At 71.7% G+C, this 23,676-nt stretch overlaps 2 protein-coding genes across 2 annotated transcripts; one reads left to right on the plus strand and one right to left on the minus strand.

The window, feature by feature from the left end:
* Positions 1-48: 48 nt before the first annotated feature.
* Positions 49-18,001, minus strand: STXBP2 (syntaxin binding protein 2). Its single transcript, XM_062601489.1, has 18 exons — positions 17,945-18,001; positions 17,154-17,203; positions 16,463-16,544; positions 15,429-15,505; positions 14,574-14,652; positions 13,133-13,237; positions 10,950-11,035; positions 10,288-10,406; positions 9,320-9,427; positions 7,287-7,344; positions 6,646-6,711; positions 6,337-6,417; positions 5,212-5,350; positions 4,615-4,724; positions 3,558-3,647; positions 2,386-2,471; positions 1,760-1,909; positions 49-833 (listed from the first exon to the last, which is right to left on the minus strand). Exons 1-18 carry the CDS (start codon positions 17,979-17,981, stop codon positions 656-658), a joined length of 1,701 nt encoding a protein of 566 aa, XP_062457473.1. The 5' UTR covers positions 17,982-18,001; the 3' UTR covers positions 49-655.
* Positions 18,002-18,249: 248 nt separating this feature from the next.
* Positions 18,250-20,267, plus strand: TRAPPC5 (trafficking protein particle complex subunit 5). Its single transcript, XM_062601497.1, has 2 exons — positions 18,250-18,308; positions 19,617-20,267. Exon 2 carries the CDS (start codon positions 19,625-19,627, stop codon positions 20,189-20,191), a length of 567 nt encoding a protein of 188 aa, XP_062457481.1. The 5' UTR covers positions 18,250-18,308; positions 19,617-19,624; the 3' UTR covers positions 20,192-20,267.
* Positions 20,268-23,676: the final 3,409 nt, after the last annotated feature.

Here is a 23,676-nt window from a genome sequence, read left to right on the forward strand (position 1 = left end):
CCATGGGTGCTGGGGGGGGGTTATGGAGACCCACGGGTGCTGGGGGGGGAGGGGTGTCACAGGAGCTGGGCGGGGGGGGTGCCGGGGGGTGGGGTGGGTGGTGCCTGTGGGTGCCCCCAATCCCCCGCTGGCAGCCGGGCGCAATTATCCAAATGGCCGTTAATTGCGCCCTAATTCCTGCCCCCCCCCCCCCTCTTCCCCGGACGCCTGGGCCCCTTGCCCGGGAAGTGGGGGCGGGGGGGGAGGGGAGCGCCGGATGCCTGGGTCCCTCCGCCAGCTGCCACGGGGCAGGGGGGGGGGTGTGTCCCCGGACGCCTGGGCCCCATTGTGCCCCCCCCTTCCCCTCCGCCCGGACGCCTGGGCCCTTCAGCTGGCAGCGAGGCAGGATGGGTGCTGGAGGCATTTATTGAGGGGGGCCACCCCTGGGTGCTGTGTGTGGGGGGGGGGTCTCACACATCCCTGGGTGCTGGGGGGGGTATGTGGGGGTCACAGACACCCCTGGGTGCTGGGGGGGGGTCACAGACACCCCAGAGTGCTGGGGGGGCTGCAGAGGGGTCCGTGACACCCCTGGGTGCTGGGGGGGGGGTCAGTGACACCACTGGGTGCTGGTGGGTGCGGGGGGGTCCGTGACCCCCCCTGGGTGCTGGGGAGGGGGTCACAGACACCCCCGGGTGCTGGGGGGTGCGGGGGGGGGCGTGACCCCCCTGGGTGCAAGGGGGGGGGTCACTGACACCCCCGGGTGCTGGGGGGGTCTCAGGCCTCGGGGGGCAGCGGCTGGTCCAGGCTCTCCACCGCCTCCAGGAAGCTCCGCGGCGTCAGGATGTGGCTGGAGCCTGGGGGGACACGGGGACACGGTGACACGGGGGGGACACGATGACACCGAGGGGGACACGGGGATACGGGGACACGGGGGGGACACGGGGACACTGGGGGGACACGGGGACATGGTGACACTGGGGGGGGCATGGTGACACCGGGGGGGACACAGAGACATGGGGGGGACACCGGGGGGGACACAGGGACATGGGGGGGACACGGGGAGACAGGGACATGGAGGGGAGAGGACGGGACACAGTGACACTGGAGACACCACGGGGGACACGGTGACACCAGGGAGGTGGCGCAGGGGGCCCAGGCGTCCGGGCGGGGTGATGCTGGGGGCGGCAGGGGGGGGGGGGGTGGCTCAGGGGGCCCAGGCGTCCGGGCGGGGTGATGCTGGGGGCGGCGGGGGGGGGGGTGTGGCTCAGGGGGCCCAGGCGTCCGGGCGGGGTGATGCTGGGGGTGGCAGGGGGGGGGGGGGTGGCTCAGGGGGCCCAGGCGTCCGGGCGGGGTGATGCTGGGGGCGGCGGGGGGGGGGGGGGGTGGCTCAGGGGGCCCAGGCGTCCGGGCGGGGTGATGCTGGGGGTGGCAGGGGGGGGGGGGTGGCTCAGGGGGCCCAGGCGTCCGGGCAGGGTGATGCTGGGGGCGGCGGGGGGCGGGGGGGTGGCTCAGGGGGCCCAGGCGTCCGGGTGGGGTGATGCTGGGGGTGGCGGGGGGGGGGGTGGCGCAGGGGGCCCAGGCGTCCGGGCGGGGTGATGCTGGGGGTGGCGGGGGGGGGGGGGTGGCGCAGGGGGCCCAGGCGTCCGGGCGGGGTGATGCTGGGGGTGGCGGGGGGGGGGAGGTGGCTCAGGGGGCCCAGGCGTCCGGGCGGGGTGATGCTGGGGGTGGCAGGGGGCGGGGGGGGGGGTGGCTCAGGGGGCCCAGGCGTCCGGGCGCTCACCCAGCAGGACGGGGGCGCCGGGCCCCAGCTCGTAGGCGCAGCGGGTCTCGGCCAGCGCCGCCCCCCCCCAGCAGGAAGAGCAGCACCCGCGGGCCCTCCGCCGGGCACCCCGGGGTGCCCCGGCCCCGGTGCCACTGCCCGAAGCGGGCGCTGCCGGCGCGGAGCCACCGGTCACACCCAGTATCCCCCCGTTACCCCCCCCACAGTGCCCCCTTTACTCCCCCAGTACCTCCCAGTTACCCCCAGTATCCCCCCGTTACCCCCCCCACAGTGCCCCCTTTACCCCCCAGTACCTCCCAGTTACCCCCAGTATCCCCCAGTTACCCCCCAGAGTTCCCCTTTTACCCCCCAGTACCTCCCAGTTAGCTCCAGTCTTCCCCAGTTACCCCCAGGGCCCCTTTTACCCCCCCCAGTATCTCCCAGTTAGCTCCGGTCTCTCCCTGTTACCCCCCAGCACCCCCTTTGCCCCCCAGTATCTCCCAGTTAGCTCCAGTCTTCCCCAGTTCCCCTTCCCAGTCCCCCCAGTCAGCTCCAGCCTCCCCCAGTTCCCCCCCAGTCCCCCCCAGTCAGCTCCAGTCCCCCCCCAGTCCCCCCCCCCAGTCGGCTCCAGTGCCCCCAGTCCCCACCTGACGGCGCCCTGGGTGCTGGGGGGGGCCGCGGGGGGGGTCACGTAGGGCCACTGCTCGGGGTCCAGCCGGTCCTCCAGGGCGTCCTGCACCCATGGGTGGGGGGGGGGCTCGTCACCCCTCTCACCTGTGTCCCCCCCCCCCGGAGGGTTCCCTGTCCCCACTGTGTCCCCCCCCCCCTCCCGCGGGTCCCGTCCTGTCCCCCCCCCCCGGGGGGCACCCGGAGGGTCCCTCATGACCCCCCATCCCCGTGTCCCCCCCGTCCCTCGTGTCCCCATGTCCTTGTCCCCCATGTCCATGTCCCTTTCCTGTGTCCCCGTGTCCCCCCCGTCCCCCATGTCCCCACGTCCCCCCCATCCCCACGTCCCCCCGTCCCCGTGTCCCCACATCCCCCCGTCCCCACGTCCCCCCGTCTCGTCCCCCATGTCCCCCATGTCCTAATATCCCCGTGTCCCCATGTCCCCCGTGTCCCCATGTCCCTGTGCCCCATCCCTGTGTCCCCGTGTCCCCCATGTCCCCACGTCCCCCGTCCCCACGTCCGCCCATCCCATCCCCCATGTCCCCCATGTCCCTTGCAGCCCCCTGTCCCTGTGTCCCCATGTCCCCCATGTCCTTATGTCCCCGTGTCCTGTCCCCCATGTCCCCATGTCCCTGTCCCCTGTGTCCCCATGTCCCCATGTCCCCACGTCCCTGTCCCCCATGTCCCCATGTCCTTTGCAGCCCCATGTCCCCATGTCCCCCTGTTCCCTGTGTCCCCACGTCCCTGTCCCCCATGTCCCCACGTCCCTTGCAGCCCCATGTCCCCATGTCCCCCATGTCCCCATGTCCCCACATCCCTGTCCCCCATGTCCCCATGTCCCTTGCAGCCCCATGTCCCTGTGTCCCCCTGCCCCCCGTGTCCCCGTGTCCCTGTCCCCCGTGTCCCCACGTCCCTGTCCCCCATGTCCCCACGTCCCTTGCAGCCCCGTGTCCCCATGTCCCTGTCCCCCGTGTCCCCACGTCCCTGTGTCCCCCCTGCCCCCCGTGTCCCCGCGTCCCTGTCCCCCGTGTCCCCACGTCCCTTGCAGCCCCGTGTCCCCACGTCCCTGTCCCCCCACCCCCTGTGTCCCCACGTCCCTGTGTCCCCCCCCGCCCCCCGTGTCCCCCCCCCGTGCCCCCCGCCGTCCCCGCACCTCCAGGACGCCCTTCACGGCCGGGCTCCACCGGGACAGCTCGTAGGTGGCCTGGGGCCGCTCCCGCACCTCGGGGCGCAGCCGCCCACCCTGCGCGGCGCCGGGGGGGGGGGTTGCGACGGGTGGGGGGCCCGGCGCTGCCGCTCGGGGTCCCCACGGGGGCGGGGGGCCAAGGGGTGGCCATGGGTGTCCAAGGGGGGCCCCACGGGGGCGGGGGGCCCAGGGGTGGCCATGGGTGTCCAAAGGGTCCCCATGGGGGCAGGGTGCCCAGGACGTGGCCATGGGTGTCCAAAGGGTCCCCATGGGCGCCGGGGGCCCAGGACGTGGCCATGGGTGTCCAAGGGGGGCCCCACGGGGGCAGGGGGCCCAGGGGTGGCCATGGGTGTCCAAGGGGGGCCCCATGGGTGCAGGGGGCCCAGGACGTGGCCATGGGTGTCCAAGGGGGGCCCCACGGGGGCAGGGGGCCCAGGGGTGGCCATGGGTGTCCAAGGGGGGCCCCATGGGTGCAGGGTGCCCAGGACATGGCCACGGGTGTCCAAGGGGGGCCCCATGGGTGCAGGGGGCCAGGACATGGCCATGGGTGTCCAAGGGGGGCCCCATTTGTGCAGGGTGCCCAGGAGGTGGCCATGGATGTTCAAAGGGGTCCCTGAGGGTGCAGGGGGCCCATGGGTGCCCACGTGGCTGTGAGGGTCCCATGGATGCCCAGGTGGGTGCAGGGGTCCCGTGGGTGCCCAGCCGGGTGCGAGGGTCCCGTGGCTGTTCACACAAGTGCAAGGGTCTCATGGGTGCCCATGGGTGCCCAGATGGGTGCAAGGGTCACATGGGCGCACATATGGGTGCAGGGGTCCCATGGGTGTCCATGCAAGTGCCCAGGTGGCTGCAGGGGTCCTGGGGGTGCCCACGTGGCTGCGAGGGTCCCATGGGTGCCCATGTGGGTGCAGGGGTCCCACAGGTGCCCATCTGGGCGCAGGGGTCCCGTGAGTGCCCACAGGTGCCCAGGTGGGCCAGGTGGTCCCATGGGTGCTCCGGGGTGCCTGGCAGGGGGTGGGTGCCTTACCCCAGGCGTGAGGGGGGCACCCAGGAGCTGGAAGTTGGGCAGCACCCGCTGCTGCGCCGCAGGGACGTTGGCATGTTGCACCAGCTTGGCCAGGTTCTCCTCGCTCACCCCTGCGCCCGCCACACCCGCTGTCACCCGCTGTCACCCACGGGTGACCCACCCCGTGGTCCTCCCCCCCATCCCTGACACCCAAAGGTGCCCCTCCGCCCCCCCCCCCCCACCAGGCCCCCAGTGGGAGTGCCCCAGGGTCCCCCTGATGGTGACACCCCATGGGGATATCCCGGACATGGGTGACCCCCCCCCCCCCGGGGACCCCTCAGGCTGGAGACTCCTTGACCCCCGTGTCCCGGCACGGGGTCCCACGGCACCCCACGCCCCACGGCACCCGTGACCCGCGTCCCTCGGCACCCCCCCAACCCGCGTCCCCCTGGTACCTCCCAACCTGCGTCACCTGGCTTGGGTTCCCCTGTCCCCCTTGTGTCCCCTTGTCCCCTGGCACCCTATAACCCGTGACCCCTGGCTGCCCATGACCCCGTGTCCCCCCCCCCCCGGTGTCCTCTCGGGTCGCCCGCCAGCCCCCGTCCCCGTCCCCGTCACCGTTCTTGAGGAGGACGTAGAGCAGGATGACGCGCAGCTTGTCGTAGGGGTCCACAGCCGGGTCCAGCAGGACGGGCACCATCACCTTCATGGGGTCCTTCACCTTCTCGCCCTCGGCGTCCGTCCCCATGGCCAGGTCCTGCGTCACAGCCAGCGTCACCAGGCCACGGCCCGCGTCACTGGGGACGGCTCGTGACACCAGGCGTGGCCCACGTCACTGGAGATGGCCTGCGTCACCAGCGATGGTCCCCCCTAGGCTTTCTGCCGCGGTTGTCCCCATGGCCAGGTCTTGCATGGGGACAGGGATGGTCCGTGTCACCAGGCATGGCCTTTGTCACCAGGGATGGACCCCTAGACCTCCTTCCCTGACCATCTCCATGGCCAGGTCCTACACGCGGGACAGGGACAGGATGGCCACCAAGGACGGCCCGTGTCACCAAGGGTGGCCTGTGTCACCAGGGACGGTCCCCTAGACCTCCTCCCCTGACCATCTCCACGGCCAGGTCCTACATGCGGGACAGGGACAGGATGGCCACCAAGCACGGCCCGTGTCACCAAGGGTGGCCCGTGTCACCAGGGATGGACCCCTAGACCTCCTTCCCTGACCATCTCCATGGCCAGGTCCTACACGCGGGACAGGGACAGGATGGCCACCAAGGACGGCCCGTGTCACCAAGGGTGGCCCGTGTCACCAAGGATGGACCCCTAGACCTCCTTCCCTGACCATCTCCATGGCCAGGTCCTACACGCGGGACAGGGACAGGATGGCCACCAAGCACAGCCCGTGTCACCAAGGGTGGCCCGTGTCACCAGGGATGGTCCCCTAGACCTCCTTCCCTGACCATCTCCACGGCCAGGTCCTACACGCGGGACAGGGACAGGATGGCCACCAAGGACAGTCCGTGCACCAAGGGTGGCCCGTGTCACCAGGGACGGTCCCCTAGACCTCCTTCCCTGACCATCTCCACGGCCAGGTCCTACACGTGGGACAGGGACAGGATGGCCACCAAGCACGGCCCGTGTCACCGCGGACGGTCCCCCCCCACCCCGAACCCCCTCCCGCCGCTGTCCCCACGGCTACGTGCAGCCACGGGGTGGCGTGGGGACGGAGATGGCCCGTGTCACCTGCTCCACGGCGCAGAGCCGCTCCACGGTGCCCCGGAAGCGGCGCATGCAGGCGTCCGCCAGGCTCAGGTGCGTCGCGTACTGCGGGGTGGGGGGGTGGCAGCTGTCCCCAAATGTCCTCTGGGCCTCCTGACCCCCCACCCCGACAAGCTCCCCCTCCCACGTCCCCCACGTCCTCTCGTAGCCTCCACATCACCCGTGTCCTCCCCATGTCCCCCAACACCCGTGGCCTCCCATGTCTTGTCCCGTGGTTGCCCCCCCATGAGACCCCACCCCGACCCCCGTGTCCCTCCCCGTGTCCCCCGTTACCCTGCTCAGCTCCTTCTGGTACTGCGGCATCTTCTTGAGGATGTAGGAGAGCTCCTTGATGTTGGCCTGAGGACACAGGGGACACGGGACATGGAGGACACCGGGGACGTGGGGGGGGGGCATGAGGGGACACAGAGTGACAAAGGGATGGGGTGGGGGGGGCTGAGGGGGACATTGAGGACGTAGGAGATATTGGGGACGCAGGGACACGGGGCGGGGTACGGAGGAGGATATGGGGAGACACCAAGGGCCACGGGGGACATCAGAGGTCTGAGGGGACATAGGGGACATGGAGTGACGTGGGGGGACATGGGGGAGATCGGGGGACATGGGGGGACATGGGGGGACATGGGGGGGACATGGGGGACATGGAGGGACATAGGGGGACATGGGGGGACATAGGGGACGTGGGGGGGGACATGGGGGGGCACATGGTGACATGGAGGACATTGGGGACACACAGGGACATGGGATACAAGGGCACAAGGGGGGACATCAGGGATCTTGGGGGCACGTGGGAGACTCTGGGGACACAGGGACAGGGGAGGGGACATGTTGCACCGGCACAGCTCCCCAGCCCACCCTCGAGGATCCCCCCCCCAGTTTGCCCAGTTTGCCCAGTTTGCCCAGTTTCCCGGCACCTTGTCGGTGTTGAGCCGCTTGCTCTCGCAGAAGGTTTTCAGCAGCTCCGTCACCTTCCTGGGGGGACCCGGGGGGACACGGCGGGGGGGGGGGAGGGACAGGGACACGGAGGGGACCCGAGGGGCCCCGTCAGGCATGCAGGTGCCCCAGGAACCGCCCCCCCCTCCACCGGGGAGAAGACCCCAAAGGGGGGGTCTTGGGGCTACGGGAGGAGATCGGCAGGGGGTGCTGGGGCAGGTTTGGGGGGTCTTGGGGATAAGGGAGGAGATCTGGGGGGGTCCTGGGGCAAGTTTGGGGGGGCTTGGGTTAAGGGAGGGGATCTGGGGGGGTCTTGGGGCAGGTTTGGGGGGTCCTGGGGTTAAAGGAGGGGATCTGGGGGGGTCCTGGGGCAGGTTTGGGGGGGCCTTGGGGTTAAGGGAGGGGATCTGGGGGGTCCTGGGCAGGTTTGGGGGTCCTGGGGTTAAAGGAGGGGATCTGGGGGGTCCTGGGGCAGGTTTGGGGGGCCTTGGGGTTAAGGGAGGGGATCTGGGGGATCCTGGGCAAGGTTTTGGGGGTCCTGGGTTAAGGGAGGGGATCTGGGGGTCCTGGGCAGGTTTGGGGGGTCCTGGGGTTAAAAGAGGGGATCTAGGGGGGTCTGGGGCAGGTTTGGGGGGTCCTGGGGTTAAAGGAGGGGATCTGGGGGGTCCTGGGGCAAGTTTGGGGGGTCTTGGGGTTAAGAGAGGGGATCTGGGGGGTCCTGGGGCAGGTTTGGGGGGTCCTGGGGATAAAGGAGGGGATCTGGGGGGGTCCTGGGCAGGTTTGGGGGTTCTGGGGTTAAAGGAGGGGATCTGGGGGGTCCTGGGACAAGGTTGGGGGGCTTGGGGTTAAGGGAGGGGATTTGGGGGGTCCTGGGGCAGGTTTGGGGGGTCCTGGGTTAAGAGAGGGGATCTGGGGGGTCCTGGGGCAGGTTTGGGGGTCCTGGGGTTAAGGGAGGGGATCTGGGGGATCCTAGGGCAGGTTTGGGGGGTCCTGGGGTTAAGGGAGGGGATCTGGGGGGGTCCTGGGGCAGGTTTGGGGGGTCCTGGGGTTAAGGGAGGGGATCTGGGGGGGTCCCGGGGCAGGTTTGGGGGGTCCTGGGTTAAAGGAGGGGATCTGGGGGGGGTCCCGGGGCAGGTTAGGGGGGTCCTGGGGTTAAGGGAGGGGATCTGGGGGATCCTAGGGCAGGTTTGGGGGGTCCTGGGGTTAAGGGAGGGGATCTGGGGGTTCCTGGGGCAGGTTTGAGGGGTCCTGGAGCTTCCTGGGCCATTTTGGGGGGGTATCCCTGGGTCCCGGGACAGTTTGGGGTTCTGGTGTAGTTGTAGTTGCTCTTTTGGGGGTGCAGAGGTGTTCTGGGTGCAATTTGGGGAGTCTGGCTGCACTTCGGGGGGTCTCAGTGCTGTTTTGGGGTTCTGGGGTGCGTTTGGGGGCAGTTGGGTGCATTTTGGAGGTTCTGGGTGCTGTTTTGGGTTCTAGGTGCACTTTAGGGGGTTCTCAGTCCTGTTTCGGGTTCTGGGGGCGTTTTGGGGCAGCTGGGTGCATTTTGGGGGTTCTGGGTGCTGTTTTGGGTTCTAGGTGCACTTTAGGGGGTTCTCAGTCCTGTTTTGGGTTCTGGGGGCGTTTTGGGGCAGCTGGGTGCATTTTGGGGGTTCTGGGTGCTGTTTTGGGTTCTAGGTGCACTTTAGGGGGTTCTCAGTCCTGTTTCGGGTTCTGGGGGCGTTTTGGGGCAGCTGGGTGCATTTTGGGGTTCTGGGTGCTGTTTTGGGTTCTAGGTGCACTTTAGGGGGGTTCTCAGTGCTGTTTTGGTGTTCTGGGTGGCGTTTTGGGGCAGCTGGGTGCATTTTGGGGGTTCTGGGTGCTGGTTTTGGGTTCTAGGTGCACTTTAGGGGGTTCTCAGTGACGTTTTAGGCTTCTGGCAGGTGTTTTGGGGCAGTTGGGTGCGTTTTGGGGGCTTTTGGGTGCCACCTGAGGGGTTCTGGGTGCACTTCGGGGGGCTCCAGGTGCCTCCGGGCCTCACCGGGAGACGTCGGCGATGTGCATGTGTCGGAGCTGCACCCAGAGCTCGTCGTCCTCGTCCAGCAGCGCCGTCTTCTCCCGCACCTCACCCAGCCCCGACGTCTCGTACCTGCGCCACGGAGCAGCCACGGATTGGCCACGGCTCAACCACGGAGTGGCCACGGACCAGCCGAAGACTGTCCACAGAGCAGCCATGGGATCAGCTACGGAGCAACTATGGGTCAGCCATCGGTTGGCCGTGGAGATGCCACGGAGTGACCACAGATTGGCCATGGATCAGCCATGGATCATCATGAGAAGAGTCATGGAGCGGCCAAGGATCAACCACAAAGACCATGAAGCAACCATAGATCAACCACGTGGTGACCACGGAGCAGCCTTGGGTCCACCATGGATCAGCTCCAGAGCAGCCACGGATCAGCTATGGAGCAACTATGGGTCAAACATCGGTTGGCCATGGAGATGCACGGAGTGACCACAGATTGGCCATGGATCAGCCATGGATCATCATGAGAAGAGTCATGGAGCGGCCAAGGATCAACCACAAAGACCATGAAGCAACCATAGATCAACCACGTGGTGACCACGGAGCAGCCTTGGGTCCACCATGGATCAGCTCCAGAGCAGCCACGGATCAGCTATGGAGCAACTATGGGTCAAACATCGGTTGCCGTGGAGATGCCACGGAGTGACCACAGATTGGCCATGGATGAGCCACGGATCATCATGAAAACAGTCATGGAGCGGCCAAGGATCAACCACAAAGACCATGAAGCAGCCATAGATCAACCACGTGGTGACCACAGAGCAACCGTGGATCCACCACAGATCAGCTCCAGAGCAGCCACGGAGCAGCCGAGGATCAGCCACAAGGACCCTGAAGCAGCCGTAGATCAACCATGTGGTGACCACGGAGCAGCCGCGGATCCACCATCTCCTCCCCACCCGTGGGCGCCCAGCGACACGCACCGGTAGGTGTCGTGGTGGATGTCCAGCAGGTCGTAGGCCATGGCCTGCAGCGTCAGCTCGTGCAGCAGCGGCGTCACCAGGTCGAAGCTCCGGTCCACGATGAGCAGCTGCGTGCGGCCCTGTGCCAGCGCCGCACCGGTGGGAACCCGCCGGGCACCCAGGGGTGCGGGCGGACCCACCCATGGTGGCACCCAGAGGTGTGGGGACATCAGGCCATGTGGCACCAAGGGGGTGTGGGGACGCCCAGGGTTGTGGGGACATCTAGGTGACACCTAGAGGTGCTGGAGGAACCCAACCTTGCACCGGGCCGGGTGCCCGTGCATGGGCACCCATGTCCTGGCGATGCTGGGTGCTACCTCGTCCCTGCCCCCATCCCTGGTGGGTGCTGCCATTCCATCTCCATCTCCAGTGGGTGCTGGGTGCTACCCTGTCCCCAGCAAGTGCCACCCCATTGCCGTCCCCAACACACCCCAGGTGCCACCTACCCTGTCCCTGGTGGGAGCTGGGGCCACCCTGTCTCCACCCCTGATGGGTGCTAGGAGCCACCTTGTCCCTGGCCCCAGGAGGCCAAGGGGGTCACCCCACCTCTGTCCCCACTGGTGCCCAGGGCCACCCCGTCCCCGGGGCCCCCCGTGGCGGTGACGGCGGTGACGGTGGCTCACCTCGGCCATGGCGGGGTTGTCGGCGCGCAGGACGTCGAGGTGGGCGAGCAGCTCCCGGGCCAGCACCGCCGTTGTCCTCGGGACCCCTGGGGACCACCGGGGGGGGAGGGACACGGGTGGGCCCCGGTGGGGTGGGCGGGCATGGCACGCGAGGGGGGGACACGTGGGGACGGGGGACATGGGGACACGGTGGAGATCCAGGTGCCTGGGGGGTGGCGGGGGGGGCGAGTGGGGTGCAGGATGCTCGTGACACCGGTGGCACCCAGGTGGCCACCCAAGGTGCCCACGACGCTTGGTGGCACCCGCGAGGCCACCAGCACCCACGCGCTGTCCCCACGTGGGGACGTGTCACCCATGAAGAAACCAGGGACACGTTGGGCTGGTGGCACCAGGGTGGCCCATCACCAGCAGGTGACGTGACATGGTGGTGGCACCATGACGTGGCACCTCGGGGTGGCCACCTGCCACGGCACCCTGCGGCACCGGGGACACGTCACATGGGTGGGTGGCCTCAGGTGGCAGTGGGACGTGTCACCCCTGAAGACACCAGGGACGCATTGGGCCGGGTGGCACCGTGGTGGCCCATCACCAGCAGGTGATGTGACACGGTGGTGGCCCCGTGAGGTGTCACGCTGGGGTGGCCACCTGCCACAGCATCGGGGACATGTCACGTGGGTGGGTGGGTTCAGGGGTGGGACGTGTCACCCCTGAACACACCAGGGACATGTTGGGCTGGGTGGCACTGTGGTGGCCCATCACCAGCAGCTGATGTGACACAGTGGTGGCCCTGTGACGTGGCACCTCAGGGTGGCCACCTGCCACGGCACCGGGGACATGTCACATGGGTGGGTGGCCCCGAGGTGGCAGTGGGACATGTCCCCCCCCCCCGACGACACCAAGGCCACGTCATGCCGGGTGACACGAGGGGACACCGAGGTGGCCCCCCAAGGACACGTCGCCCCATCTGCCATCGCAACACGCGCCCACGCGCCCCACGGCGGCTCGGCCCGACGGGCGGCCCCGGGACGTCCCCGCGGGGGTCACCTGCGGTAGCGCACGGCCGGGTAGACGCCCAGGGTGGCGCAGAGGGTGGCCAGGCGCGTGGCCAGCGTCCCCAGGAGCGCCGCGCGCTCGCCCGCCCCGAAGGGGCTGTGGCACCCGTGGAAGCTGCGCGGGGCGTCCAGCGTGAACACCTGCGGGCGACACGGGTGACGCCGGGGACGTGGCGCCGCACCCCGCGCTGGCGTCACCGGCAGGTGACGTGCCACGGTGGTGGCCCAGGATGTGGCACCTCGGGGTGGCCACTTGCCACGGCACCCTGCGACACCGGGGGGACACGTCACGTGGGTGGGTGGGTGGCCCCAGGTGGCAGTGGGACGTGTCACCCATGAAGACACCAGGGACACGTTGGGGCTGGTGGCACTGGGGTGGCCCATCACCAGCAGGTGATGTGACACGGTGGTGGCACCACGATGTGGCACCTGGGGGTGGCCACCTGCCTCGGCACACCCTGCGGCACCGGGGACACATCACGTGGGTGGGTGGCCCCAGGTGGCAGCGGGACGTGTCACCCCTGAAGACACCAGGGACATGTTGGGCTGGTGGCACCAGGGTGGCCCATCACCAGCAGTGATGTGACATGGTGGTGGCCCCGTGAGGTGCCACGCTGGGGTGGCCACCTGCCACGGCACCGGGGACATGTCACGTGGGTGCCCCGAGGTGGCAGTGGGACGTGTCCCCCCCCAATGACACCAAGGACACGTCATGCCGGGTGACAACAGGGTGGCCCCAAAGACACGTCACCCCATCCGCCATCGCAACACGGCTCCTGGGGCGGCACCGCAACGTGTCACCCTGGGGTGGCCGTGGCTTGCGCCCACCCCGGGGGCCACCAGGACGCAGCCCCCCCCCCCACCCAGGGTGGCAAGTGGGACCTGGCAACCTGGGTGCCACCACGACACGGCCCCTGGGGGTGGCCGTGGGACAGGTCACCTCGGGGTGGCCCCGACCCGGTGGCCCTGGGCCACGTCCCCTCGAGGTGGCCCTGGGCCACGTCCCCCCCCCCCTCCAGGGTGGCCCTGGGCCACGATACCCCGGCGACGGCAGCGGGGACCTGCTCGGCAGGGTGCCCCCCCCCAGCACCCCGGGGTGCCCCCACGCCGCGGTGGCCTCGGTGGCCCCACCTGGCTCTCGTAGGGCAGGAAGGCCACGTCGATCTCCTTGAGGGTGCAGATGGCCCGGGCGGCCCGCGAGCGCCCCCAGCTCCTCGAAGAGCTCCTCAGGGCACCCTGCGGCACCCACGGGACCCCCCCCAGCACCCATGGGACCCCCAGCACCCACCCCACGGCACCACGGGCACCCACGGGGCCCCCAGCACATGGGGCGCCCCAGCTCCTCGAAGAGCTCCTCAGGGCACCCTGCGGCACCTGTGGGACAGTTGGGACCCCCCCCAGCACCCATGGGACCTATGGGACCGCTCCCAGCACCCATGGGACCCCCCAGCACCCACCCCACGGCACCCACGGGGCCCCCAGCATATGGGGCGCCCCAGCTCCTCGAAGAGCTCCTCAGGGCAACCCTGCGGGTGGGACCCCCCCCCAGCACCCATGGGACCTGTGGGACCCCCCTGCCCCACCCAGCACCCATGGGACCCCCCAGCACCCACCCCACGGGACCCCAGCACATGGGGCGCCCCAGCTCCTCGAAGAGCTCCTCAGGGCACCCTGCGGCACCCGTGGGACCGGTGGGACCCCCCCCCAGCACCCATGGGACCTGTGGGACCCCCCCTGCCCCACCCAGCACCCATGGGACCCCCCCAGCACCCGCCCCACGGGACCCACAGGGCCCCCAGCACATGGGGCGCCCCAGCTCCTCGAAGAGCTCCTCAGGGCACCCTGCGGCACCCGTGGGACCCCCCCCCCGCCCTCCCCCAGCACCCATGGGACCCCCCTGGCACCCACCCCCCGGCACCCCGGCACCCACGGGATGCCCAGCACCCGCCCCACGGGATCCCTGGACCTGGGGCACCCGCAGCCCCCGATCCCCCCCATCCCCCCCCCCATGTCCCCATCCCTTGTGTCTCCCTGTTTCCGCGTGTCCCCCCGTGTCCCCACGTCCCTGTGCCCCCCACGTCCCCCCCGTGTCCCCCCGTGTCCCCAGCGCCTCCGTGTCCCCCTACCTCCCCCATGTCCCCATGGGTCCCCCATCTCCCCACGTCCCCGTGTCCCCCCAGTGTCCCTGGTGTCCCCATGTCCCCTCAGTGTCCCCGTGTCCCCCCAGTGTCCCTGGGGTCCCCGTGTCCCCCCCGGTGTCCCCGTGTCCCCCCGTCTCCCCAGTGTCCCCATGTCCATGTCCCCCCATCTCCCCCCGTCCCCGTGCCCCCCCGCCCCCCCCATGTCCCCGTGTCCCCCCAGTGTCCCTGGGGTCCCCGTGTCCCCCCCGTTGTCCCCCCCATCTCCCCAGTGTCCCCATGTCCGTGTCCCCGTGTCCCCAGCGCCTCCGTGTCCCCCTACATCCCCCCGTGTCCCCGTCTCCCCACGTCCCTGTGTCCCCCAGTGTCTCCCCCCGCCCCCCGTGTCCCCCCATGTCCCCCCCCGCCCCCGTGCCCCCCCCCCCCGCACTCACGGTGGGTGAAGAAGACGTGCGCCGCCCGGTACCGGGGGGCCGCGGAGCCCCCGAAGTCCCCGATGAGCCCCCGCACCGACTGCGGGCGCAGGGCGCCCTTAGGGGGTGGGACCCCCCCCCCGCCGAGCCCCCCCCGCTGAGCCCCCTGCCCCACTGAGCCCCCCACCGAGCCCCCCCGCCCCCACTGACCCCCCCCCCCGCCGAGCCCCCCGCACCGACTGCGGGCGCAGGGCGCCCTTAGGGGGAGGGACCCCCCCCGCCGAGCCCCCCCAACCCCACTGACCCCCACCTGACCCCCCGGGACCCTCAGAAGCCCCCACCAAGCCCCCCCAACCCCACTGACCCCCACCCGACCCCCCGGGACCCTCAGAAGCCCCCACCAAGCCCCCCCGACCCCACTGACCCCCCCCGACTCCCCGGGACCCTCAGCCGCCCCCGCTGACCCCCCCACCGTGCCCCCCGCTGACCCCCCCCGACCCCCACCCCAGGCACCCTCAGCCGCTCCCGCTGACCCCCACCCTTGCCCTGACCCCTTTGAACCCCCCCTGCCCCGACCCCCCCAGCCCCTGACTCCGCCCCCGCCCTGACCCCTTTGACCCCCCCAGCCCCTGACTCCGCCCCCGCCCTGACCCCTTTGACCCCCCCAAGCCCTGACTCCGCCCCCAGCCCCCTTGACCCCCCCCAGCCTCTGACCCCCTTGACCCCCCCCCAACCACCACCCTGACCCCCTTGACCCCCGACCCCGCAGCCCCATCCCCAGCCCGGACCCCAGGGCCCCTCAGCCGGCTGCCAGCCCTGCTGACCCCCCCCCACCCTGACCCCCACCCTGACCCCCACCCTGCCCCCCCCCCGTACCGCGGCGCAGGGCTGCAGCAGGTACAGGGCCTCCAGGCTGGGGATGGGCTCCCGCCGCTTCCCCACGTCCTCCACGACTGCGGGGGGGGGGGGTCGGGGGGTCAGGGGGGGCCGGGGGGGGGGGCACCGCGCAGGGGGCGGGGGGTGGTGGTGGGGGGCGCTCGGGGGGCTGGGGGGAGGGGGGTGCACAGGGGGCTGGGGGGGGCACAGGTCATGGAGTCAGGGGTTGTGGGGGGGGGTCAGGGTGGGGGGGGCGGGGGGGTCAAGAAGGGTCAGAGGTCCTGGGGGGGGCAGAGGAGGCAGCGTGGTGGGGGGAGGGGTGCTGTGGGTGCTAGGGGGCATGCTGGTGGGGGGGGGGGGCTGTGGGCGCAGTGGGTGCTGTGGGGCTGGGCGCCGTGGGGCTGGGTGTTGCGGGGCTGGGTGCTGTGGGCTGGGTGCTGTGGGGCTGGGTGCCGTGCGGCACTGTGGGTGCCATGGGGCTGGGTGCTGTGGGGCTGGGTGCCGCAGGGCTGGGTGCTGTGGGGTGCTGTGGGGCACCGTGAGGCTGAGGGGCATGGGGCTGGGTGCCATGGGGCTGAGTGCTGTGGGGTGCAGTGGCTGCTGTGGGGCACTGTGGGTGCTGTGGGGCACTGCGAGTGCCGTGGGGCTGCGTGCTGTGGGGCGCCATGGGGCTGGGCGCTGTGGGGCACTGCGGGCGCCGTGGGGCGCTGCGGGCGCCGTGGGGCTGGGTGCTGTGGGGCGCTGTGGGGCTGGGTGCTGTGGGGCTGGGTGCCGGGGGTGCTGTGGGGCGCCGTGGGGCACCGTGGGGCTGGGTGCTGTGGGGCGCTTTGGGGCTGGGCACTGTGGGGCTGGGCGCCATGGGTGCTGTGGGGCGCCGTGGGGCTGGGTGCTGTGGGGCTGGGCGCCAGGGGTGCTGTGGGGTGCCGTGGGGCGCCGTGGGGCTGGGTGCTGTGGGGCTGGGCGCCGGGGGTGCTGTGGGGTGCTGTGGGGTGCCATGGGGCTGGGTGCTGTGGGGCGCCATGGGGCGCACTCACTGGTGACACCCTCGGCCAGGATGTCGGACATCTTGCAGCAGGCCGAGACGATCCGGGTGCTGGGCTGGTCCAGGACGAGCACCTGGGCGAGCCGCGTCGGACCGGGGCCCAGGCGTCCGGGCGCCCGAGGGCCCAGGCGTCCGGGCGCCAGGGGCCCAGGCGTCCGAGCACCCGAGGGCCCAGGCGTCCAGGTACTGAGGGCCCAGGCGTCCGAGCACCCGAGGGCCCAGGCGTCCGGGCGCCGAGGGCCCAGGCATCCGAGCACCCGAGGGCCCAGGCGTCCGGGCGCTGAGGGCCCAGGCGTCCGAGCACCCAAGGGCCCAGGCGTCCGGGCGCCCAAGGGCCCAGGTCCGAGGTCGCTGGAGAGGACGCCTGTGGCCAGGCCCGGGGGGTGTGGGGGGGGGCAGGCGTCCGGGCACCCCAGAGACCAGGGGCCCAGGCGTCCGGGCGTGCCAAGGGGGCCCAGGCGTCCGGACACGCCAAGGGGGCCCAGGCGTCCGGGCGCTGAGGGCCCAGGCGTCCGGGTGCCTGTGTGTGTGTGTGTGTGTTGGGTGGTGGTGGGGGGGGGCACCGTGATGGAGGGACCCAGGCGTCCGGGTGCCAAGTCCAGGGGTGGGGGCAGGGCCGGACGCCTGGGCCCCCCACCCCCGGACGCCTGGGCCCTCCCCCGGACGCCTGGGCCCCCGCTCACCTTCCATTCCCCCTCCTTCTTCACGCTCCTGATGACCTCGTTGAGAATCTCTGGGGGGGGGGGAAGGGGGGGGTGGGTCGGGGAGGGGGCCCAGGCGTCCGGGTGCCTCCCGCCCCCCCCCCCCTCCCCCCGGCTAAGCCGGATCGGGCACCCACCACCTGCTGGGGCGCAGCTGGTGGGCCCAGGCGTCCGGGCCCCTCCCCCGCTCCAGCTGGCGGGCCCAGGCGTCATGGCCACCCCCCCCCCACCCCCTCCCCCCAAGCTGGGGACCCAGGAGTCCGGGGCCCCTCCCCCACTCCAGTTGGTGACCCAGGTGTCCGGGTGCCCCCCCCAAAAGGGGCCCAGGCGTCCGGGTGCCCCTGCACCCTGCTGTCCCCCCGTGTCTCTGTGTCCCCCCGTGTGCCCGTGTCCCCCGTGTCCCCCGTGTCCCCGTGTCCCCTCGTGTCCCTGTGTCCCCGTGTCCCCCGTGTCCCCCATGTCCCCATGTCCCCTCGTGTCCCTGTGTCCCCATGTGCCCTGTGTGCCCGTGTGCCGTGTCCCCCGTGTCCCCCGTGTCCCTCCGTGTCCCCCCCTGTCCCCGTGTCCCCCCGTGTCCCCCCGTGTCCCCTCGTGTCCCCTCGTGTCCCCGTGTCCCCGTGTCCCCGTGTCCCCATGTCCCCTCGTGTCCCCCCGTGTCCCCCCGTGTCCCCCGTGTGTCCCCGTGTCCCCGTGTCCCCTCGTGTCCCTCCATGTCCCCCGTGTTCCCGTGTCCCCCCGTGTCCCCCGGGCCGTGTCCCCCCCCCCGCACTCACTGTCGCCCACCACCGCCTTGAGCCCGCGGTGCGCCATCGCCGCACTTCCGGGTGGGCGGGGCCGCGCGCCGGGGGCGGGGCCTATCGGGCGGGGCGGGGCGGGGCCGCGCGGGGCGGGGCGGGGTCCGGCGCGCGAGGCCCCGCCCCCCCCGCTCCACCTCGGCGCGTCCGTTCCGCGCCACGCCCCGCCCCCCCGCTCGCCGGGCCCCGCCCCCCCCGCTCGCCGGCCCCGCCCCCCTCCCCGGTTGCCCCGGGCGACGGCGCCGCCCTCCCTCCCCCCCCCCGCCTCCTCCCGCCGTCCCGCGCGCGGCGCTTTTGCGACAGCGGCGGCCGTAAAGTGCGAGCGGGGCGCCCGGAGGAGCCGGTGGGTGTCGCGGGGCCGGGGGGGGGGGGAGGGGCCTCACCGAGGGGTGCCCCCTGCCCCCGCCCGTGGGTCCAACCCCCCCACCCCCCCCACGGGTGCCCCGGTGTGCTGCCACCCCCGCCACGCTGCCGTGGGGTGAGGCCTGACGTGGGTGCCGCCGCCGTGGGGCCCACCCGGATGGGTGCTGCCGCCATGGGGCCCGCCCTGATGGGTGCTGCCACTGTGGGGCCCACCCCGATGGGTGCCACCGCCGTGGGGCTCACCTTGATGGGTACCACCCCAATGGGGCTCACCTTTATGGGTGCCGCCACCGTGGGGCTCGCCCCGATGGGTGCCACCACCGTGGGGCTCGCCCCAGTGGGTGCCACCACCGTGGGGCTCGCCCTGATGGGTGCTGCCGCCGTGGGGCTCGCCCCGATGGGTGCCACCGCCGTGGGGCTCGCCCCAATGGGTGCCACCACCGTGGGGCTCGCCCCGATGGGTGCCGCCACCGTGGGGCTCGCCCCGATGGGTGCCACCACCGTGGGGCCCGCCCCGATGGGTGCCACCACCGTGGGGCCCGCCCCGATGGGTGCCGCCACCGTGGGGCCCGCCCCGATGGGTGCTGCCCATGGCGGTGGTGAAGCCTGACATGGTGCCACCCCTCAGGGCTCGCCCCAGCGGGTGTCACCTCACCATGGGGCCCACCCCGATGGGTGTCACCCCCCAGGGGCTCTCCTTGATGGCTGCCACCACCCCAGGGTGAGCCCTGATGGGTGCCACGACCCCAGGGTGAGCCCCGATGGGTGCCACCCCTTGGGGTTCATGCCAACGGGTGTCATCTCACCATGGGGCGGCTCTCCTTGATGGGTGCCACCACCCCAGGGTTGAGCCCCGATGGGTGCCATGACCCCAGGGTGAGCCCCGATGGGTGCCACCACCCTGAGGTGAGCCCTGATGGGTGCCACCACCCCAGGGTGAGCTGTGATGGGTGCCACCGCCCCAGGCTTGAGCCCCGATGTGGCTCCACCCCTCCGGCCGTCGCCCCGCCGCGCGCCTCCCCCCTTCGCGGGTGCCGCCACCCATGGGCCTCCCCTCGGTGGGTGCCACCCCCAATCACAGGGTGCACCCCCACCCCGCAGCCCGGTGCCACCCCTGAGGGGCTGCCGGCGACGGCCGCCACCCCGCCGCGCGCCTTCCCCCCTTCCCGGGTGCCACCACCCTACTCATGGTGCCACCTCGGAGGAGCTCACCCACCACCAGCAGCACCCACCACCCCGCGCTGACCCCGTGTGTGTGTGTCGTCCCCCCCCCCCTTCCGAAACGCAGCCGGCAGCATGGACGCCCGCTTCACGCGGGGCAAGTCGCCCATCCTGGAGCGCCCGCTGAGCCGCCCGCGCACCGAGGTGAGCTTGGGCGCCTTCGCCCTCCTCTTCTCCGAGCTCGTCCAGTACTGCCAGAACCGCGTCTACTCGGTGGCCGAGCTGCAGGCCAAGCTGGCCCGCCTCGGGCGCCAGGTGGGCCTGCGAGTCCTCGACGTGCTCGTGACCCGCGAGAAGGGCGCCCGCCGCGACACCAAGCTCCTCGGCGCCCTCCTCTTCGTCAAGGGGCCCGTCTGGAGGGCCCTCTTCGGCAAGGAGGCCGACAAGCTCGAGCAGGCCAACGACGACGACCGCACCTACTACATCATCGAGAGGGAGCCGCTGGTCAACGCCTTCATCTCGGTGCCGCGCGACAACAGCAGCCTCAACTGCGCCGCCTTCACGGCGGGCCTCGTCGAGGCCGTGCTGGGCGCCGGCGGCTTCCCCGCCAAGGTCACCGCCCACTGGCACAAGGGCACCACCCTCATGATCAAGTTCGACGAGGCCGTCGTGGCCCGCGACAAGAGCCTCGAGGGCCGCTGAGGCCGGCGGGCCTCCTGCGCGGGCCTCCTCGGGGAGTGCGGTTGGGGCGGGGGGGGGGGCCGGCGGGTGGTTCCTGTCCTCCACGTGCTGGATCTTGTACCTTCTGGTGGCTCTTGTACCTTCTGGTGGCCCTTGTCCCTCCTGGTGGCCCTCTTCCTCGCTCTTGTACCTTCTGGTGGCCCTTGTCTCTCCTGGTGGCCCTTGTCCCTCCTGGTGGCCCTCCTCCTCGCTCTTGTACCTTCTGGTGGCCCTTGTCCCTCCTGGTGGCCCTCCTCCTCACTCTTGTCTCTCCTGGTGGCCCTTGTCCCTCCTGGTGGCCCTCCTCCTCACTCTTGTCTCTCCTGGTGGCCCTTGTCCCTCCTGGTGGCCCTCCTCCTCACTCTTGTACCTTCTGGTGGCCCTTGTCCCTCCTGGTGGCCCTCTTCCTCGCTCTTGTACCTTCTGGTGGCCCTTGTCCCTCCTGGTGGCCCTCCTCCTCACTCTTGTCTCTCCTGGTGGCCCTTGTCTGTCCTGGTGGCCCTCTTCCTCGCTCTTGTACCTTCTGGTGGCCCTTGTCTCTCCTGGTGGCCCTTGTCCCTCCTGGTGGCCCTCCTCCTCACTCTTGTACCTTCTGGTGGCCCTTGTCTCTCCTGGTGGCCCTTGTCCCTCCTGGTGGCCCTCCTCCTCACTCTTGTCTCTCCTGGTGGCCCTTGTCCCCCCCAGTGGCCCTTGTCTGTCCTGGTGGCCCTCCTCCTCACTCTTGTACCTCCTGGTGGCCCTTGTCCCACCTGGTGGCCCTTGTCCTCACTCTTGTCCCTCCTGGTGGCCCTTGTCTGTCCTGGTGGCCCTCCTCCTTCTCTTGTCCCTCCTGGTGGCCCTTGTCTCTCCTGGTGGCCCTCCTCCTCGCTCTTGTCCCTCCTGGTGGCCCTTGTCCCTCCTGGTGGCCCTTGTCTCTCCTGGTGGCCCTCCTCCTCGCTCTTGTCCCTCCTGGTGGCCCTTGTCCCTCCTGGTGGCCCTCTTCCTCGCTCTTGTACCTTCTGGTGGCCCTTGTCCCCCCCAGTGGCCCTTGTCTGTCCTGGTGGCCCTCCTCCTCACTCTTGTCCCCCCTGGTGGCCCTTGTCCCCCCCCCCAGTGGCCCTCCTCCTGGCTCGGGGACGCTGGGGGTGGCCCTGGTCCCCCCACGGTGGCCCTGGGGCGCCCTGGGGAATGCCGGGGACAGGCCGTGTGTCCCCCTGTGCCCTGCGGTGGCCCCATCCCCCCCCCCGCGGTGGCCCTGTCCCCCCCCCGGTGCCCCCCCCCCCGCGGTGGCCCTGTCCCCCCCCCGCGGTGGCCGTGTCCCCCCCGCGGTGGCCCCGGTCCCCCCCCGGGACGGTGGAGCCGCCTCGGGGCGCTGTAAAGTCCCTTTGCACCCTGAGACGGTCCTCGGCGGGGGTTTCTTTGGGGGGGGGGGGGCGCGGGGGGGGGGGTGGGGACACCCTGTTCCCAGGGGTGTCGGGGTGTCGCTCGTCCCCCTCCTTGGGGGGGGGGGCAACAGGCGCAGATCTGGGGACGTGGGGGGGGGTGTCACCGAGCGCCTTGGGGACACCAACCCCCTCCGTGGGGACGTAGGGGGGTGACCCTGTGCCCCCTTGGGGACACCCCCCCCCCCGTGGGGCCCTGGGGGGGCCCTGGGGTGCCGCCGTGGAGGGGGTGGCCCCACGGGAGGGGTGGGTGTCACCGGGGGGGGGCGGGTGTCACCCGGAGCGTGTGTCACTGCGGGGGCGGGACACGTGTCCGCGCGGGGGGGGTCACTGCGGTCGGGTGCCACCGCGGTGGCACGTGGCACTGGGGGGCGGGGGGGCACCCATGGGTGCTGGGGGCCACGTGGCCGTGTGCGGGGGGGGGTGGGGGGGTTTCCAGGCCGGGGAGGGAGCAGGAACTGGGTGGGGGGGGCGGGGGCTGGGCATCCGCTGCGCTCGTGACACCCGGCCGAGCACCCACGGCGCTCACGGCACCCAGCTGAGCACCCGCAGCACTCGGTGCACCCAGCTGAGCACCCACGGCGCTCACGGCACCCAGCTGAGCACCCACGGCGCTCACTGCACACGGCCGAGCACCCACGGTGCTCGCAGCACCCGGCTGAGCACCCGCAGCACTCGGTGCACCCAGCTGAGCACCCACGGCGCTCACTGCACCCGGCTGAGCACCCACAGTGCTCGTGACACCCGGCTGAGCACCCGCTGCACTCAGTACACCCGGCTGAGCACCCGCTGCACTTGGTGCACCCGGCTGAGCACCCACGGCGCTCGTGACACCCAGCTGAGCACCCACGGGCTCAGTGCACCCGGCTGAGCACCCACGGCGCTCGTGACACCCGGCTGAGCACCCGCTGCACTTGGTGCACCCGGCTGAGCACCCACAGTGCTCGCTGCACCCAGCTGAGCACGCACGGCGCTCACTGCACGTGGCTGAGCACCCACAGCACTCGTGACACCCAGCCGAGCACCCGCCGCGCTCGCAGCACCCCTGCGCAGGGCCATGGGCCAGGGCCGGGCAGGTACCAGCGCCTGGGGGTGGGGGTGGGGGGTGGTTGCGGGTGGGGGGTGTTGGGTGACGCCGTGGGTGCCGGTGACACCCGTGGGTGCTGGAAAAACGTGTGTGTGTGCGTGGGGGGGGGGGTTGTCCAGGTGACACCCATAGGTGCTACCGGCTGAGGGGTGCTGGAGCGGTGGCGGGGGGGGGAGGGAGGGTGTTGGGGGGGGTCCGGGTGCTGGTGACACCCGTGGGGGCTGGTGACACCCGTGGGGGCTGGTGACACCCGTGGGTGCCGGTGACACCGGGTGTCGCAGGCCAGGGGGTGCCGGGGGGGGCCCTGGCCGCCGTCGGAGCCTCCTTCCTCCTCTGGGCCCTGCTGCTCCTCGTCCTCGTCGCCGTGGGTGAGCGCCCCGACCCCTGACCCCCCCGACCCCCGGCCCGGGCCCCGGATCGTGACCCTCGACCCCTGACGCCCCCCCCCCCGCACACACCCTCACCCCAAACCGTGAGCACGACCCCCCCCCCGTGGCCTCTCTCGACCACGGGGACCCCATGACCCTCGTGACCCCCCCGACCCTCCCCGCCCCCCCCCGACCTCCCTGACCCTCCCTGGCCCCCCCCCGACCCCCTTGACCCTCCCTAGCCCCTGCTGACCCCCCCTTGACCCACCCTGACCCTCCCCGCCCCCTCCAACCTCCCTGACCCTCCCCGACCCCCCTGACCTTCCCTAGCTCCTCCCGACCCCCCGACCCTCCCCGGCCCCCCCAACCTCCCTGACCCTCCCTAGCCCCCTCCCGACCCCCCTGACCTTCCCCAGCCCCTCCCGACCCCCTCGACCCTCCCCGGCCCCCCCGACCCCCCTGACCCTTCCCGGCCCCTCCCGACCCCCCGACCCTCCCCGGCCCCCCCAACCTCCCTGACCCTCCCTAGCCCCCTCCCGACCCCCCTGACCTTCCCCAGCCCCTCCCGACCCCCTCGACCCTCCCCGGCCC

This window comes from Rhea pennata, unplaced genomic scaffold, assembly GCF_028389875.1.
Source record: "Rhea pennata isolate bPtePen1 unplaced genomic scaffold, bPtePen1.pri scaffold_46, whole genome shotgun sequence".
Lineage (NCBI taxonomy): Eukaryota > Metazoa > Chordata > Aves > Rheiformes > Rheidae > Rhea > Rhea pennata.

What these genes read in the sequence shown, in the direction of transcription:
- TRAPPC5 (XM_062601497.1), top strand. Translation starts at nt 19,625, where the DNA reads ATGGACGCCCGCTTCACGCGGGGCAAGTCGCCCATCCTGGAGCGCCCG.
- STXBP2 (XM_062601489.1), bottom strand. Translation starts at nt 17,981, where the DNA reads ATGGCGCACCGCGGGCTCAAGGCGGTGGTGGGCGACA. An exon ending in GTGCCCCCCTCACGCCTGGG is followed by an intron (nt 3,648 to 4,614) that starts GTAAGGCACCCA and finishes GGCGCCGCGCAG; the next exon opens with GGTGGGCGGCTGCGCCCCGA. An exon ending in CGGCGCCCCCGTCCTGCTGG is followed by an intron (nt 834 to 1,759) that starts GTGAGCGCCCGG and finishes GTGTCCCCCCAG; the next exon opens with GCTCCAGCCACATCCTGACG.